This window comes from Protomyctophum bolini (genome assembly GCF_963924005.1).
Source record: "Protomyctophum bolini genome assembly, chromosome: 10".
NCBI classification, from domain to species: Eukaryota; Metazoa; Chordata; class Actinopteri; order Myctophiformes; family Myctophidae; genus Protomyctophum; species Protomyctophum bolini.
In genome coordinates this window covers 7,712,266-7,731,930 of record NC_137871.1, presented here as the reverse complement: position 1 = coordinate 7,731,930, position 19,665 = coordinate 7,712,266, and the positions used below count along the sequence as shown (strand labels likewise).

Sequence of the window (19,665 nt, the reverse complement as noted above, 5' to 3'; positions counted from 1 at the left end):
GAGAATAAAAGGACACTTCATCTCCTCTGTGACTGCAGATGGAAGAGCCGTGATATTTTGCATTGCAAATGTGACACACAGATGGCATATTCCTTCAAGTGAAGTCATTGTCTAAGTAGATCAGAAAAATAGACACTGCATAATCAGACAAGCTAGTCCTTAATCGCTTAAGCCGATCGGTACTTTATTATATTTTATCATACAAGTCTGAATATAATTAACCCATTTTGGGGCGGGAACCCCTTTTGGTGTTGGCATTATGTTATGCTTTAGCTATTGAAAAATAGCAGATCTACAAGCTCATAGCGCGCCACCGAGTGGCGCGCTACGAGCTTGTAGGTCTGCTATTTTTGAAGAATCGTGAAAAGTGACATGAAAGTGTTTGAGAACACAAAAACATAGCTTTTTCAACAAAACAGTCAGGATTTAGAAGACATTTGCAGAATCGTTCCCAGGTCAGAATGGGTTAAGCACAGATAGGGAGGAGTGCTCAGGTACCCGCTTCATGATCATGACCATACAGCGATCAGATCTCACTTGATGGCTCGAGTTCAGTTTAAAACAATTCACTCAGTCTCCATACAGTATACCCGCTTGATCCATGATGCAGGTTTGTAAACCCAAGCATGCGAGAGCTAACAGCCAGGGAGAACGGAGACCCCTGGTCCATTCTCAGCCCCACTGGAAGAAGTCACACTGTTTCCCCCTCTTAAAGCTACAGGTGTAGAAGTTGCGTCCGTTGTTGGGTCCCAGTTTCAACACCGTCCTCATCAGGCAGCGTTTGCCATGCTGACATGTAGGGAAATGCAAGTCTGCCCACTGTTGACAAGGAAAGCGAAAATGGCTATTATCAGATTTAAAAAAAATCATTATTAAACAAGAGACATGACCACATTTTGGGTTGGAACTATGTCTCCCGTTGAGGGATAGTTTTCTAATGGTGTTTTTTTTAAAAGCCACATTATTCCATGAAGATTTGTAGCAGGTTGTATTCCGGGTTTTTTTTCTTTTTTTACCTCAAAGAAGTTGCAATTCGTGTCTCTGGGGAGCGAACAGGCATAAAACTGTCGCCCTTTATTCTCGCCCCCTTTATGGACCAGTCTGAGGATGGCCGGCCGACGATGGGAAACGCAGCAAGGGATGCTGGAATTGCGACTGGGAGCGCCACCTTCGTTCGGTGCGATGATTTGGTGTGATCTAACAAAAATAATTGAATCGGTGTTATTAGTTCATGACAAATTCAACGTATTACACAAGCATTACTGTCATGCGGTTGTATGCCCGTTAGCAAATGAAAAAAATACATCGCTTCAGCTGTGTTATTTTTTAATGTGTGAGGTGGATGATGACCTGAGCACTTTCCTACTGTGCAGCTATTCATCAATCCGAAACTTCACTAACAATGCTTCTGTGCATAAAAAAAAATCCACAGGCAGATACTTTGTCCTCCCACTTATCCTTACCCCAACCCCCCCCCCTTTAAGTTGCAGAAAACTTTCTCTCATTATAAACTTTTATCCGTGAACAACCAAGCGAGGGATCTACTACTCACCCTGAGTTGGGGGTTCCATTTCTAGCTTTGGGAGAGGGACCGTGATCAATTCTCATTTTCTTGGAAGGGTGACTGTAGGAGGCCAGCGATTCCCCGTTGGACATTTCCAAGCTTTGCTTCTGCCTGCCACCAGAGGCATAATTGGGGCTTCTTGTCCCTTGGCAGCCACTGTATTTATACAAACCACCCTCCTCTGCCGCCGAGGAATTCAAATGGCCATGAGCGGCTGGGGAGCGCGGAACCGAGCTCGCAGGCGCCTTCCGCGTCTCGCCGAAGTCGGAGAAAAGCAGGGTGGTGGTCCCGAACGCCGACCTCCAGTTGACTTTGCGCTCCTCCGGCGGTTTGGCGAAGGCGGCGCAGGGGTATTTAATCAAGGCTGTGGCGAAGGCCAGCGATTCGGAGCTAATGTCTCCTTTAGGGACTGTGGATGAGGGAGCCACAATCGAGACACGTTTAGCAACACACACACACGCCACTTTTACAATAAGGCGTCGACTTGTCTCGTAAAAAAAGGCAAGTTGTCGTTACGTTTAAACGGTTAGGCCAGGCTTGCCATAAAATTCCTGTCGTAAGCAGCGAACTGCTGTTGTCGTGCCGTAAAATGAAACATGCCACCCTATCTGTTGTGCTGATGATGCACACACACACAGTACACACTCATCCAAAATGCTGTAAATGTTGCCTGTATAAAAATACAACTCTGGAGGTAACGACACATTTTGATAGTGAATGCAAAATGCCATATTAGAGTCACAAAGGGAGCCCCGTGGCTTAATGGTCAGTGTGCTTTCTGTATTCAATACAGAAAGCAGAGACTGAGAGACAAAATATCCCCCCTGACAAATAATAACAATACCTCATATGACACCTACAGTGTGGTTATGATAGTGGCAAGAGCATACTGCAATACACACAGACACAACACTATAGTGGTGAAATAGATTGCTTCGTCTAGATTCAAGATCGCAATAAATATAGATCATCATACTCAAACCTTTCTTGCAAAAGTATGGAAGATTGGAATGGAATTGTTATGTCGGAAAATATTGTCACACAATTGTTAATCTCAAAGATTTTACGGTGTCTTATTGCACCGCTTCACGAATCTAATGAAACAGGGAGTTATTGTACCTGAATTAAAATGATCAAATATTGTCTAAATCAATACTTAACAGGGTAAAGTGGTATTGCAAATTATATAAATTCTACCCAATTCATTGTGCAGCCCCTTGTAATGTAAATGAGTTACTGCGCCACCCCTGCTAAACTGCATCTCAATTATTCACCAGTGTAAATGTCATGGTTCAAGTGCCACTACAGTGTATACAGAACATTTGACTTACCCTCGGGTCTAGGAGTGAAGCAGGCGTCGCAAGCCCTGGCTGCCGATTGGTTGATCAGCGTGCAGAGCAGACATGCCCACTCTTTTCCCTCCACCTTTGCCACAACAAGATCATCGTTTCCTTCTTCGTGGGCCCACCCAATCAGGCTGTTCCTAGCTGCAGGGAGCTTGCTGGGGAAAAAGGAAAAAGGGAAGATGACAACGATAACAACACTGACAAAGCCATGATAGTCACTAATAACAACCCGAGGAGGAATTGACATAATTCAGTATACCGTGTAAAATCTGTGTTGGGTACACTCTTGTAAAATCGTTTCAAACACCTTAAAGGGGCTTCCACTTCCAGCACCTGGCAGTTTCATCGATTGTTTATTTGATTTTCCCCTCAATTTTAGATACCGGTAGTTCAAATTGTGATGAAAAGCTCAGGCAAAGCTCTTGATAAACCGGTCTATCTCCGTTTCTACTGGCCACACGAAGCGTGGGTCAAGGGCTTTCCGCACTATACAAAAATGCCTTGTTTAAATAGTAGTGTTTTAGGTGGTTCTTTAGGCTGCTGCTCTCAGGACCTCGGCTGACCTTATAGTGTCCTGCCCGGGACATAGAGATACAGTTGTAGCGGGTCAGTTAAATATTCTGGTGCTTGACCATGCAGAGTTCTATGTGAGCAGCATTGAAGGCCTTGAACCAAACCCTGATAACAACAGGAGGGCAGGACTGGAGTAATGCGACAACCTTCGACCTGGACCTGCAGGTTAACTGTCTGTCAGCAGCACTTTGGATCCATTGGAGGTGGTCTATACTACATGAAGTTCAGTCACCTGGGAGAGAAAGTATAGCAAACGCTGCTCCTTTACATGGAAAGGAACTATAGTTAAGGTTGTTCCGGGCATCTAATTTACTACTACGGATGCTTGCTAGCCATCTCCCTCCCGCTGGGATAGACCAAGAGCCAGATATCTCCACGCTGGCTTCCAACGCCTTGGAGGCTATATGGAAAGGGAAGTCTGCGTCTCTCTGCTGGAACCGTTCGTAGACTCCAGCTAAGCAGAGGAAGATGCACGGATGGAGTCGATCACTAAATCATTAAAATGAACTAGTCAATCAAATAAGACTAAAACTAATCTAGGACTAGGATAGCACTCAAAGTGCTTGCCGCCAGCAACATTCTGTAATTTTAGTTCTTGTGCATGGTTAAAGGGACAAGTTCAAAAGGGAGGAAATGTGTATCGTGGTTGGAATCGAATCAGGGAGACAAACATGCTCACATAATTCTCCTGGTCGTATCGTATGGCGAGTAATAGACTTTAGAGCCTTACAGTATTCCTGCTGTATTTTGCCAAATGTTTGTGTCTTCATGCTCGTGTGCTTGTTCAATGTAGGGTGTGACAGCTTTATGAATCATAAACCCTAATAACTATGGTTATAAGCCAACATAAAACACTAAGTATTCCATTAATGCACAGTATAATATTAATCATTAACTGTGCAGCGTAGGGTATCGTAACATCGGAAGGCACACAGATTAAAAAATATGCACGTCCTCATATGAAGTACACATTATGAAGGCCTTGAGCTGCAGACTTTGTGCAAGGCCTTGCATATCTCCTCGGTGGTGCTGCAGCCAAATAATAACCAATGAATATTTGGTATTTTCAGATCAGTGGCATTGACCAATGACTCAGTGTGCCCATGTGGCCAATTAACAAAACCTAGTGATTCCCATGTGTGTAGAAATTCTTATTTGCCAGTTATGTTTACACACAAGGAACTTATCAATGTGCGATAGATGCATTAGGGGTCGTGTCCACAGAGGCAGTTTTTTTTACCAGCTGAAAACACCAAGGTTCTCACCTATAAATGCTTCTAACCACCCGGTTTGAAAATATCTCAGTTCTCAGCAGGCTTAAGACAAACGGCATCCATGAACAAGCGAACGCAAAAGAAATGCTCAGCACTTCTTCACGCTGCTGCAGTTTCTAAAAATGTAGAGCTCCCTTTGCATTTGTAAACAATTCAAAACAGACACAGCATTTCAGGGGGGGGGGGGGGGGAGTTGCTATCAAAGAGGGTGATGCACATGATAAACTGAGGGTCATAAACTGAGGGTCATAAACCGAGTGGCGCGCTACAAGCTTGTAGATGTGCTATTTTTTTTTAATCGAAGAACGACTGACATAGAAACATGGCTTTTTCAGAAAACTGTCTGTCAGGATGTAGAAGACATTTTCAGAATCTGATCTCAGGTCAGAAATAATGGGTTGAAATGAAAACGGTTGAGAATTGCATTACGCCAGGATTGCGGAGGTAGTCCAAGGGTTTCATCTTTTCGCGCAGACGAAATGAAAGCCTGGGTATCGAGGCTAGTCCAAGGGGGGGATCAGCGATGGGCAGGAGGCTTGTTTGTGAGCCCCACTGCCATGGGGAAGAAACTGTGATGGTGGCTCAGTGGTCCAGGCACCTTGGCTGGTAATCCAGTCTGGCAGTGTGCCGCGGGTTCGACTCCCGATCCCGACGGCCTTTACTGCACGTCTTCCCCCCATTTCCTGTCAGCCTCGATCCGTCTGTCCCTCCATAAAAGAATATATGAAAATAAAAGGCGAAAGCCACACAAAAATACATTTAAGAGAAACTGTGATGGCGTTCCATAGCGGTCGCGAGAGACCCGGTACCTCCTGCCACGTGGTGGTTCTGTGATGAGATGGAATCGTTATCTTACTGCGTCTTTGTTGCACTTCCCCAGTGCTGCAGGAGCCATCCACATCTAGTCCACTGTGAACCAGATGATGATGATGGATGAACTCAAATGCTGGCCATGTAGAATTGGACCATCATTTTCTGTGGCAGATTGAATTGCTTCAGCTGCAGCAGCAGGAAGAACTAGCCCCCGTCAGACCTTCTTGGTGATGGCAGTGATGTCCTCCCACTCCCCCCCATTTTGGCTTTTTCTGCCTTTGATAGTACGCAGTAGATTGACAGGAAATGGTGGAGTGACACACAGCAAAGGTCAAATCCAAACCTGTGACATGCTGAGGTGCCTGGGTCGCTACGCCAGTGGTCTGGGGCCTCTTTTCAATAACTCCATGGTCAGGAAACGCATGACACCTTCATACAGTATGTTTCAGGTTCAAATCTGTTGCCGAGCCAATCAAACTGATGCTTTGGGAAACTGAACCAGAAAAGCAAACTGGTATGCCACTTTCTGGGAACCAGGAACCACAGTTATGCACAAAGCCTTCTGCCAGGTTTTCCACTTGCACCACAGAATATTTCAAAATTGACTGGATGGATTGTGATGAAACTTGCAGTGAACGTTCATGATCCCAAAATCAACCTTTCATCTAGCATCACCCGAAGGGCATGTACAGTATAGGGCTCTTATGTTGTGTACCGCCTTAGCCCTTAAACTTTGAAGAAATGTTTTACCATTTTGAAAAACAAAATTGTTCAAATAGCCAATCTACAAGCTCACAATGTGTCGATGTAGATCGGCTAGTTTGACTTTCAAGAATAAATAGTGAAAACAAAACAAGCTCTTATCATCATACATCACATTCCGAATCCGTGCTCAGCCAATTAAATCATCACATTCCGTGCTCATACACACAAAGCCACGCATAGGAGGGGTTAGCGCCCCTCAGAAATGCCTATGGTGAAACCACTCCCCCTGCTGGACAACATTATTTGCATTCTGCCAGAAGGGCGAGTCTGGAATCTCTCGGGCAGAGACGATGTTACTCCGGACCAATTCTGGCCCGGAGCGATATGCGGCTGTATGCGGCCGCTAGAGGCGGGATCAACGTGAGACTTATGTCATACTGAAGCTGTGCCACAGCGCAAATTAATGTAAACTCAACCTAACAAGACTACAACTCGGAATTATTATGGAGATATCAGATCTTTGTCCAGCTGCGTCCGGGTTCATCGTTTCTGCTTGAGAGAGACCAGATGCAGGCAGAAGGGGGGGGGGGGGGGGGAACTTGTGAACTCAATACTGCCGCAATCTGGCAGAGTCAGGTTAGGCATAAGGGATAAGGCAAGATAAGGCTCAATTTATGTTTTGATCCTTCACTATATATACACAATCCCCCCCCTCAGTCCCCATTTTGGCGCCAATACTAGTTTACTTTTTTTTTTTTCATTTTCGATTCACTAGGGAGTGGGAAGCTCTAAGGATGGCAATGTCAGTCAGTCACCATAACTCAAATTTCCTTCGGGATCTATCGGTCCAATTCAGGTTGCTTCTCTCCGCTCCTATTTTTGGGTTTCATGTCAGCTTACAGGGGTGGACGTGAACACTAACCAATATAAAAAGTTAATTCACAAGGGGAAAACAGCTTACGGTCAATAAAAAGAATATTCCAGGTCAGGAGAACAAGTTTGTAACACCACATTCACGTCAGTACACCAACACTGCTTCATACAGAAACAAATCCCCCCCTAATCTTTTGTTTTTCTTTGAACCGTGGCCTGTGCAGAACACTCATTTCTAACATACCCCAATGCGATCAAGTGAACGTTGAATCACTAACCTGTACCGGCGTCACTCACCCTGTCCTAAGTTCCTAAACCAGCTCAATGTGCATCAACGATCAGTTTCACTTGCTTCATTTCTATTCTTACAATGTTTTGCAGACATTGGGTAGTGAAGCTCAAATAGAAAGGAGTTGAAAGTTGAGCTTTTCAGGCAGCTCAGCTGTATCTGGGCCCCATGTCCTGAGAGACACAAGGCCCTTCCAGAAAATAAAAGTTGAAATAAAAAGGTTTTCAGGCTGTACCTTGCCCATATAATGAGACGGCACTTTCCTCATCTCTGTACCTCTACAAACAAAGTTTGTCCATCCGACTTTTTGAACTGATTTATAATTAAGCAATATCACACGAGAGGGTGTGCTTCATCATCATTATTGGCACGACAGTGATACGGTCCGAAACTGTAAACATCACTATGACGAAAACCACACACTCTCGTGTAATATTACAATTATACAATAGTTACTCATATGAACCATGAACCAAACATGAAAATGTTGGGGAAGAGTGGAAAAAACACAAAAGCGGCATTGGCTCACCAGAAATTAAAAAAACGGATGGGGGTGTTGGGGGGGGGGCGAGAAAAAAGAAAAACAAAACATCCCTTTCACAGATTGTCTACTCAGCTGTGTGACGCCTTGTAGGGGCTTTGAGCGCTTTGCAAAGCTCTTCTCAAACACAGCCCAGCAGGCAGCGAGCTCACACCACGTCTGCCACACACTGCCTCTCTAATAATGCACATTCATTTCCGCTCGTTGCAATTCTCGCACAGAGTCGAGGTGAGAAATGGAGAGAGCGTGACATCTCTTGCCATATTGTGATAATAATTATTTGCGATAATATTTCCTCCACAGATATGCCTTAAGCCCCGTTTTTACTTACCTCGTCGTTGCAGAATGGCATCAGGAAACCGAAAATAGCTAAGCTTTAAGCGGATTTTTGCAAAATCTTCTATTTTTGGTCCGAGATGCCATTGTACCACCATGACCAAAGTTGACTAGCTGGATTGCTAGAACGCGTTTGTGTTTCTCCAGACCCAACTTCTCCCCCCTGCACCAGTTATCCATCTTATCTTATCCCTCACAGCTGTAGTTGTGGTGATGATAATATTTCGATTCAAACCCTGCTACAAAAAAAAAAGAATAATCTATCTCCGTATAGAGGACTGTTGAAGTCCAGTCTGTATAACGTGGTCTTTAGATGAGACATGCCACAATACAGTATCCAACATGTACATCCAGCTGCTGCAACCAGCCACACACACACACACACACACACACACACACACACGGCTAATTGATCAGTTCTATTAACCCATTCTGAACGGGAACCCATTTTGGTGTTGGCATCATGTTATGCTTTAGCTATTGAAAAATAGCAGATCTACAAGCTCATAGGGCGCCACCGAGTGGCGCGCTACGAGCTTGTAGGTCTGCTATTTTTGAAAAATCGAAAAAAACGACTGACATTTTTATAGAATCTGATCTCAGGTCAGAATGGGTCCATCAGACCAGTGTGTTGTCCAGTGGAAACCTCGTATGAATCTGATCTCAGGTCAGAAGAATGGGTTAACTGTTGCACCCCTATAGCTTCCATGCATACCTGGTGTCAACGTGGGCGGGGTCATCGCTCTGGCAGCGGGAACAGAAGTAGGTCATCCTGCCGTTGTCTCCAAGGCGACAGACCGTGACCGCCGCTGAGCAGCGCCCACAACGAGGCCTCTTGTAAACTCTGTACCGCTTGTACAGAGGAGCGCTGGTCTTACGGCACTGATGGAGGAGAGAGAGAGAAAAACGTTTGGTACACAGAGTATAGACAAACTATTTGAAAAGCCTCTGCAAACTATATTTTTTTTTTAAACAAAATGTTGCTACCATTTCTTTACTCAGGTCTGCCCAATTATGCATGCAGAAATAGGGCTGCGGCTACAGCATAGCTATAGTGTTTTCATAGTTGATTAATCTCCATTCTACCACAGGTCGTTTCGAGGAAGCAAATTTGATTGGTTGAAACAGCCTTCTAGCCGGTGGTTAAACCACTACACACCACCACCTAATCAAAACAAAGAATTCAGCCGCTCTGTTCTCCCAGAGCGCTAGCAAACTCGGTGGCTAGGCTAGCTAGTTTATTGGGTGGTATTTGTGGTCGCAGTGACTACATCTGTCATTAAAAAGATATATTCTTTCAGCGATTTTCTTTGTTTTAAGGGCAACTGTGGTAGTGGTTCAGTGATGCTTGCGGAACTCGACTCCGTCTCGTTCCTGACCGCATCCCTGTCGTGGCAATAATCACGTTAACCCACACCCTCGAGTGTAATATTGCTTAATTATGTTGAGGATTACGTGATAAATCTACGTGGTCAATTTCGACCCATAACCAATAAAGTACAAACGGACAAATGGCTATGTTTATCCAGCTCTCAAAAACTAAAAATTTAATGAAACTGCCAAAAATAATAATAATCAGCATTCCTGCAGTCTGTCTCTCCTACACCGTTTCAGTCTGTCTCGCCCTTTCAGCTTTCCTACTGCCGGTCTCAAATAAATAAATTATATTATATATATATATATATATATATATATATATATAGTTGAGCGAACAGAAAATGTCCAACCTTATAAAAGAGAAGTGTGAAATCTCTTGTCATCTTCACCAGGTGGCGGACCTGTTCGTCTGTCAGCTGGTCCGCCTGAGTGTGTAATATACAGTTAAAAGGTCAGAATCAGATTTCCGACAGTTCCTGCGGTTAACTGGAAAGTCTTCAGTTATAAAAAATACATTACATTTAACACAAACAATGAAGTACGGTACGTGAACAAAATGAAGATGATGCATGGCATCGATTAAAAAGTCAATAATGTAAGCATAAATAAAAACATGTTTTATAACAGCTCATCTTTTTTATCTTAGAAGATTACCGATTGCTACTGAAGCATTACTTATGATGCTTGAGTGAGTCACGTGAAATTAAATGGGATTCATGCGACACATGACAAAGGGAGGGAGCTGCAAAGGCGACCTGTACAGTGCTTTACACAGACATGGACTACAGACTGATGCAGCACATTAGCCGACTAGAACAACACGTATAGGGCCGTCCTCTACACAGGGAAAAGGAACCTCCTTGTTATTTCTCTGTTCCTCCCAACTAAACACCATCCATCACCGGTTGGCTTGTACCTTCACGGCTGGGTGGAGGCCGCAGTCAAACAGGGCCTCGTTCTTAATAATGTTCCCCACTCCCGGCAGCACGGACTGGTCGAGGAGGACGTCGCAGAGCATCCGGCCGCGCTGGCGCCTCACGGCGTCCTCCGCGCGGCCGGCGCTGAACTCGGAGGAGCACACGTCCAGACTCTCCATGGCCCTCACCCTCTGTCCACAGTCCTCCGTCAGCCTGCCATGATGGGACCACGGGTTTAAGAACATGCATTGCAGACAGAGACGCCTGTGATTTATACTCTCAAATCAAAAAGACGTATTTCCATTATGGTCTACACGTGTGCGCGTGCGTGTGCGTGTGTGTGTGTGTGTGTGTCTGTGCAAATAGGGAACCTGCTGCATTAACCCATTTAGGCCTGATGTCGAAATTTATTTTATGTTTTTTTTTTTCCTGAAAAACCTCATGTTTCTATTTCAGTGGTTCTCAATATTTCATGTCAAGAACCCCAAAAACTATATGTATTTGGCCGCCGACCCCCATCTGAAAATATGTCGTTCCAGAAAACTCTGAAAGAATATTTAAACACCGGTATTCAAAGATTTGCGCCACATTTTCACGATTTTAAAAAAATAGCAGACCTACAAGCTCGTAGCGCGCCACTCGGTGGCGCGCTACGAGCTTGTAGATCTGCTATTTTTCAATAGCTAAAGCATAACATAATGCTAACACCAAAAGGGGTTCCCGTACAGAATGGGTTAAAACCGCGTGAAAATGTCCGATTATCCTCACTGAGAGTTCAACCGATTCTGGCTATCGAACTGTGCGACTGAACGACAATCTACTTTTAATAGAGCGGTCTTTACCTGGCAGAAGACAACACGGGCTGGAAATATCTCCTGCCATTTTATACATAATTAATTAAATAAGTAAGGGATAATGTCTGGCCAGCTGGTCATTGTTGGGAGATAATAATAATAATAATTGAAGCGTAGGTGGCTCATTATCCAGGAATAACACACCACTGAATTAATACATAATAATAAAGTTGCTGTGATTTGACTTATAACGAAACCAGTAAAGTTGCCAGAGTAACTTTTTTTTGTACACGTTTGTAGCCATCTATAGCGTTATATGGCAGCCTCACATTGACATCCATTGTACCGCACACACTGCACGAAGTATTTATGCTGCGACATGGAAATAGAGACAGCTGAGAGACAGACAGACAGACAGTGTAACAGAGAGAGGCAGCAGGAGGCAGAGAAGGAGACAGTGCAGGAGAGACAGACAGACAGTGTAACAGAGACAGGCAGCAGGGGGCAGAGAAGGACACAGTGCAGGAGAGACAGACAGGCAGTGTAACAGAGACAGGCAGCAGGAGGCAGAGAAGGAGACAGTGCAGGAGAGACAGACAGACAGTGTAACAGAGACAGGCAGCAGGGGGCAGAGAAGGAGACAGTGCAGGAGAGACAGACAGACAGTGTAACAGAGACAGGCAGCAGGGGGCAGAGAAGGACACAGTGCAGGAGAGACAGACAGACAGTGTAACAGAGACAGGCAGCAGGAGGCCGAGAAGGAGACAGTGCAGGAGAGACAGACAGACAGTGTAACAGAGACAGGCAGCAGGAGGCAGAGAAGGAGACAGTGCAGGAGAGACAGACAGACAGTGTAACAGAGACAGGCAGCAGGAGGCAGAGAAGGAGACAGTGCAGGAGAGACAGACAGACAGTGTAACAGAGACAGGCAGCAGGAGGCCGAGAAGGAGACAGTGCAGGAGAGACAGACAGACAGTGTAACAGAGAGAGGCAGCAGGAGGCAGAGAAGGAGACAGTGCAGGAGAGACAGACAGACAGTGTAACAGAGACAGGCAGCAGGGGGCCGAGAAGGAGACGGTGCAGGAGAGACAGACAGACAGTGTAACAGAGACAGGCAGCAGGAGGCCGAGAAGGAGACGGTGCAGGAGAGACAGACAGACAGTGTAACAGAGACAGGCAGCAGGAGGCCGAGAAGGAGACAGTGCAGGAGAGACAGACAGACAGTGTAACAGAGACAGGCAGCAGGGGGCAGAGAAGGAGACGGTGCAGGAGAGACAGACAGACAGTGTAACAGAGACAGGCAGCAGGAGGCAGAGAAGGAGACAGTGCAGGAGAGACAGACAGACAGTGTAACAGAGACAGGCAGCAGGGGGCAGAGAAGGAGACAGTGCAGGAGAGACAGACAGACAGTGTAACAGAGACAGGCAGCAGGAGGCAGAGAAGGAGACAGTGCAGGAGAGACAGACAGACAGTGTAACAGAGACAGGCAGCAGGGGGCAGAGAAGGAGACAGTGCAGGAGAGACAGACAGACAGTGTAACAGAGACATGCAGCAGGAGGCCGAGAAGGAGACAGTGCAGGAGAGACAGACAGACAGTGTAACAGAGACAGGCAGCAGGAGGCCGAGAAGGAGACAGTGCAGGAGAGACAGACAGTGTAAGAGAGACAGGCAGCAGGGGGCCGAGAAGGAGACGGTGCAGGAGAGACAGACAGACAGACAGTGTAAGAGAGACAGGCAGCAGGGGGCCGAGAAGGAGACGGTGCAGGAGAGACAGACAGACAGTGTAACAGAGAGAGGCAGCAGGAGGCCGAGAAGGAGACAGTGCAGGAGAGACAGACAGACAGTGTAACAGAGACAGGCAGCAGGAGGCCGAGAAGGAGACGGTGCAGGAGAGACAGACAGACAGTGTAACAGAGACAGGCAGCAGGGGGCAGAGAAGGAGACAGTGCAGGAGAGACAGACAGACAGTGTAACAGAGACAGGCAGCAGGAGGCAGAGAAGGAGACAGTGCAGGAGAGACAGACAGACAGTGTAACAGAGACAGGCAGCAGGAGGCCGAGAAGGAGACAGTGCAGGAGAGACAGACAGGCAGTGTAACAGAGACAGGCAGCAGGGGGCCGAGAAGGAGACGGTGCAGGAGAGACAGACAGACAGTGTAACAGAGACAGGCAGCAGGAGGCCGAGAAGGAGACAGTGCAGGAGAGACAGACAGACAGTGTAACAGAGACAGGCAGCAGGAGGCCGAGAAGGAGACAGTGCAGGAGAGACAGACAGACAGTGTAACAGAGACAGGCAGCAGGAGGCAGAGAAGGAGACAGTGCAGGAGAGACAGACAGTGTAAGAGAGACAGGCAGCAGGGGGCCGAGAAGGAGACGGTGCAGGAGAGACAGACAGACAGACAGTGTAAGAGAGACAGGCAGCAGGGGGCCGAGAAGGAGACGGTGCAGGAGAGACAGACAGACAGTGTAACAGAGAGAGGCAGCAGGAGGCCGAGAAGGAGACAGTGCAGGAAAGACAGACAGACAGTGTAACAGAGACAGGCAGCAGGAGGCCGAGAAGGAGACAGTGCAGGAGAGACAGACAGACAGTGTAACAGAGACAGGCAGCAGGAGGCCGAGAAGGAGACAGTGCAGGAGAGACAGACAGACAGTGTAACAGAGACAGGCAGCAGGAGGCAGAGAAGGAGACGGTGCAGGAGAGACAGACAGACAGTGTAACAGAGACAGGCAGCAGGAGGCAGAGAAGGAGACAGTGCAGGAGAGACAGACAGACAGTGTAACAGAGACAGGCAGCAGGGGGCAGAGAAGGAGACAGTGCAGGAGAGACAGACAGACAGTGTAACAGAGACAGGCAGCAGGAGGCAGAGAAGGAGACAGTGCAGGAGAGACAGACAGACAGTGTAACAGAGACAGGCAGCAGGAGGCAGAGAAGGAGACAGTGCAGGAGAGACAGACAGACAGTGTAACAGAGAGAGGCAGCAGGAGGCCGAGAAGGAGACAGTGCAAGAGAGACAGACAGACAGTGTAACAGAGACAGGCAGCATGGGGCAGAGAAGGAGACAGTGCAGGAGAGACAGACAGACAGTGTAACAGAGAGAGGCAGCAGGAGGCCGAGAAGGAGACAGTGCAGGAGAGACAGACAGACAGTGTAACAGAGACAGGCAGCAGGGGGCAGAGAAGGAGACAGTGCAGGAGAGACAGACAGGCACAGTAACAGAGACAGGCAGCAGGAGGCAGAGAAGGAGACAGTGCAGGAGAGACAGACAGACAGTGTAACAGAGACAGGCAGCAGGGGGCAGAGAAGGAGACAGTGCAGGAGAGACAGACAGACAGTGTAACAGAGACAGGCAGCAGGAGGCCGAGAAGGAGACGGTGCAGGAGAGACAGACAGACAGTGTAACAGAGACAGGCAGCAGGAGGCCGAGAAGGAGACAGTGCAGGAGAGACAGACAGACAGTCTAGGAAAGCTGAGACAGACTGTATTTGATTATGACGCAACACGGCGAGAGGGTGCCATCTGCTCTTGTAAACCAAACAGAGATCAGAAAAGCTAAATCTACTGTCAGAAACGCAACGGTTATAATAAGGCCCAACAACACTCTCAACGGCAGTCTGATGGTGGTGGTGGGGGGGGACTCATGGCGTGGTGTTGAGCGATCGAATGAGACCTCACCTCGACCAACCCACTCCTCCACCCTTCATGTGTCATTTCTACGTAGCAAAGCCCAGACTGGTGGTGGCCCCGTTACCTGATTTCCACAGTGCTGTCAAAGAAGCAGATGACGTCGTTAGTCAAGTGGACCACCAGCGCCGGAGGAGAGCTTTTACCATCTTTCCTCTCCGCAGGGTTTATACGCATCGATCCATTCATCCCGAAGTGCACTCTGAATCACAGAAACACGTGTAGAGAGAGAGAGGGGAAGAGAGAGAGAGAGAGAGAGAGAGAGAGACAACTGAGAACTTTATTATACAAAACAGTAACTATAAAAAGGTTTTTAAAAGGGGCGGAAATGGGTGAAAAGGGTTTGTTTCTATAGCCGCAATTTGAAACTCTAGATGTTTTTAATAATGGGATGAATCTAGAGTTGCAATACCCTCCGTTGACTTCCCATTCGTCCAATTCGCATCTGCAGATCTGCTTGTATTATTTAAACGACATTAAATTAATGAATGAATGCCTTTATTGCAGACTCAGGGTCCATAGAAAAACATACAAAACACTATATATACACATCCAATAAAAAAACAGTTCAAAATGTACATGTTAGACGTGCATTTGTGACAGTTATAAATAAAGGCTTTTAAGCCAATGTCTTCGAAGGCTAGAGGAGTATCTATTACCTTTGACAGGGTTATTTAAACTGACGATGACACTATTCACAGACTCGTCCAAGAGACACATAATCTATGCCGTCTATATTAAGTTACGGAGAACAGCTTGAAAAGTATTGACTCTTGCAGCCACAAACATTTCACTCGCACTGCACCATCTAGGCCTTTTGAGTATAAATTGCCATGGCATCATTATACGCTACCTGAGGTTTCTGAATACTTTTTTGTAGCTTGACCACAAGTGGCCAGTGTAGAGTGGTGTACAGCAAGCTCATCTTAACTGCAACTCACCAACATTGCAGCTGTAGGCCAAGTTTGAATTGTCCTCTTTCAATCTGCAAAGCTTTTGTTTCATCAAAATCCACCAGACATGTTATGAGATACTTTCTGTCCAAAATATTCCTAGAATATTCCGAGCTGCAATGTTTACTAAGTGTGCGTGACCACCAGCCGTCAAACAAGTCGTGTGGGAGAGCGCTCGTTTTACCTGCGTGAGCACCAGGTGTGCAGTATGCACTCGCAGGTAAAACACCCAAAGAAGGCGCCGACACAGACGACGCCCCGTCACACACAGCGTTCTATGAAACAAGCAAAAATTAAGAAAACATGGCAGCTCGGAATATATACAGTCATAACATTTCTACGGTGAATTTTTATGAAACAAAGCCTTTGCAGATTGAAAGAGGTTAATTCAAGCTTGGCCTACAGCTGCAATGTTGGTGAGACAGGCGAGTTTAACGTATACATATACAACGTATAATAATACAAGCAGATAGCAGATGCAATTTGGATGAATGGGCAGTCGAGGGTATTGCAACTCTAGATTCATCCCATTATTAAAAAATCTAGAGTTGCAAATTGCGGCTAGTTTGTTTCCAGATATCTTTTTATAATGTGTGTTCTGCACTGTCTGTTGTGTAAAGCACTGATTCGCTAACAGTGGTTTGGGAGTCGGCACCCATCTTTTCTTAACCCATTCTGACCGGGCACCCATTTTGGTGTTAGCATCATGTTATGCTTTACCTATTGAAAAATAGCAGATCTACAAGCTCATATCGCGCCACCGAGTGGCGCGATACGAGCTTGTAGGTCTGCTATTTTTGAAAAATCGAAGAACGACTGACATTTTTTTAATCTGATCTCAGGTCAGAATGGGTTCATCAGACCAGTGTGTGTCCAGTGGAAACCTCGTATGAATCTGATCTCAGGTCAGAATGGGTTAACAAGCAGCACCACACTTTACAAAAAATACAAGAGAAAGTATTAAGTTACCTTAGAGCTCTGTGGCCAAAGTACATGAACAGCTCCTTTCCTAAGGTTTCAACACCGCTGTACTGAGAACCAACATACATATGGAAGCTCTGTGGAAAGGATCAACACAATGCTGGTCATCCGAGATACTGACAGTGCAACTGGAAGGCTTAGGCAACATGACTTAATTACACTACATAAAAGTGTATGTGTGTAGTTGTGTGTGTGTGTGTGTGTGTGTGTGTGTGTGTGTGTGTGTGTGTGTGTGTGTGTGTGTGTGTGTGACTGTGTGTGTGACTGTGTCTGTCTGTCTGTCTGTATGTGTGCTTTTGTCAAGGTTGTCCAGCAGTATTCACTTGTGTTTTGAATAGAATGTGTCAAACTTTTGGACCCAAACAAAAAAGAAATGTACGTAATGGGGGTCTTCCGCATGAAACCACTAGACCAGGGGTGCCCAAAAGGTAGATCGCGATCTACCAGTAGATCACTGTACAGGTAGATCACAGGACATGTCCCTAAAGAATATTTAATTTAAATATATAAAAAACTATTTTTGGAATCTGCCACTTGAGTTAAAGGTGACTTGATTGATTGACAAAAGGCTCAAACTCAATGCAATATTTAGTTTTCAACAGTGTTGCTGTGCACAAATGTCTGTGGCATTACAAATTGCCCCAAATTGCCCCCCAATTACAACCCCCCCCCCCCCCTAACTATTATATTTCTCCCCCTCTATTTCCCATTCCAAGTGCATTTGTCCTATATGTAATGCCAGCGCCGCTATTCTAAAGCCCCCTCAGCCGGTACATATTTAAACTATTTTCACTTTTTCAGCAATGGTGGGTAGATCTTGTTGAGCTGATCATTTTGAAAATAGCGATCACGTCATAAAAGTGTGGGGTGGACACCCCTGCACTAGACCAAAGGGATATCCCTCTGGACTGGGGGAGATATTAGACTTTTGAGGCCATCAGGCAGAGGCTCTGAGGCTGAGCCACTGCTACACATAATTTACAATTTAGGCATTTAGCAGACGCTCTTAATCCAGAGCGATTTACATTAAGCAATAACAAAAGAGCATGGCAATAAATAACATACATAAAAAGTAATCATGAAACATGGGTAAGCTAAGAGCGTAACAGTGGAGTATCTATATAATGAAACGATATATATAATTTATATATAAACTATGCATACTATACTATACATTATGTACTATAAAGTGCTATGATTACATAAAATGCAATCCAAGTCTAAGTCTACATAAAGTGCTATCTAAGGGGCTAGGGCAAGTACTACGGGCCATGATGGATTCTGAAAAGGTGGGTTTTCAGACTACGGCGGAAGATTGGGAGTGAGGCTGCAGTTCCGTGACTGCAATGGAAAGTGCATTCCATAGTTTTGGAGCCAGAAGGGAGAAGAGTTTGGGACGTGTGGAGCGCTGTCCCTGCATTTTTTGTGAAGGTACTTCCAGCTTCCCTGCGTTGGCTGCTCTGACATACATTTCAAAACACACAGCTTATTAAAAACCTAGTGTGTGTGTGTGTGTGTGTGTGTGTGTGTGTGTGTGTGTGTGTGTGTGTGTGTGTGTTTTGATTTGTACTATATGGACACTTGTTTTACATCCAAACTTATGAAATATCAGCTTCTGGTGGAACGTATTATATGGGATATAACTGTCAACTTATAGTTCTTGTATTTGGAAGTCTGGGCCATGTCCATAAACTTGTGCTCAGGGGTCTGCATTGGGTGGATTGCAAAAAAGCTAAATACTGTTCTGTCTCAGCTATTATGGGCAGTCTGTTTTGTCTATCTGGACAAGGCGTTGTTTCATTTATCCCTAAGCCCAAAACAAACATCCTGTCTATAGTGTCAAGTAATAGTATATCATCAATGTGCTGTATATTTTTTATTTTCCCTCTCTGTGTGTTAAGCATGTGCAGCAGTTATATCTGGTTGGACCATATAATGTAACCTAATTCTGATCAGTGTTTGGGTCTATTGTATTGCGCCTCTTGTGCAGATCCAAATAAAGTGTGTGTGTGTGTGTGTGTGTGTGTGTGTGTGTGTGTGTGTGTGTGTGTGTGTGTGTGTGTTAGCATCGTTATTTCCATACGAATTAATTAACATTACAAATAGCTTCCAAATAGGCAAATACCTGCTGAGATGTCAAAGTGCCTCGGACCTCTTTCAATGTCTGTCCCTGCTGGACCTTTGAACGAATCTTCTCTCCGTTTAACGTGCACCCCGGACCTTCCACCATTTTTTTTTAATCTTCTAAAAACAATGTTTCTGCCTAAGATGTAAAATTAAATGTACCAAAGTTAACAAACATGACCCGCCATTCTTTTCAAGTTCGCGCAGAAGCAATGTTGATTTTGTACGCGGTATTTTATTTTGCCCTGAACCTTAAGGCAGGACTTCCTCGTTAATTTCACATACATTTAGTTTTACTTTGCAGTCGTCTATCAGACATATTTTGCAAAAGTTCAAACTTCCAACACCACAATAGCTGAGCAATATATTGTTGAATATCAAAGTGGGTTTGGTTGTAGGCCGCTCTGTTAAGGTGTCTAATATTATTTCCTATAAGGCGAAAAGTTCTCAATGCAATATTTAAGAGTCAGTATCCCATAGCCCGGAACGACTGCTATGGCGTGATTGACGCGTATATCTCCTCC

At 45.5% G+C, this 19,665-nt stretch overlaps 1 protein-coding gene across 1 annotated transcript; it reads right to left on the bottom strand.

Annotated features, from left to right (window-relative positions):
* Window positions 1-432: 432 nt before the first annotated feature.
* neil3 (nei-like DNA glycosylase 3) lies at window positions 433-19,247 on the bottom strand (the record flags this gene model as incomplete). The annotated part of the gene is made up of 10 exons (XM_080774274.1): window positions 433-819; window positions 1,017-1,197; window positions 1,553-1,973; window positions 2,896-3,065; window positions 9,030-9,196; window positions 10,042-10,116; window positions 10,608-10,821; window positions 15,151-15,285; window positions 17,006-17,094; window positions 19,143-19,247. 10 exons carry the CDS (start codon window positions 19,245-19,247, stop codon window positions 673-675), a joined length of 1,704 nt encoding a protein of 567 aa, XP_080630400.1. The 3' UTR covers window positions 433-672.
* Between the last annotated feature and the right edge of the window lie 418 nt (window positions 19,248-19,665).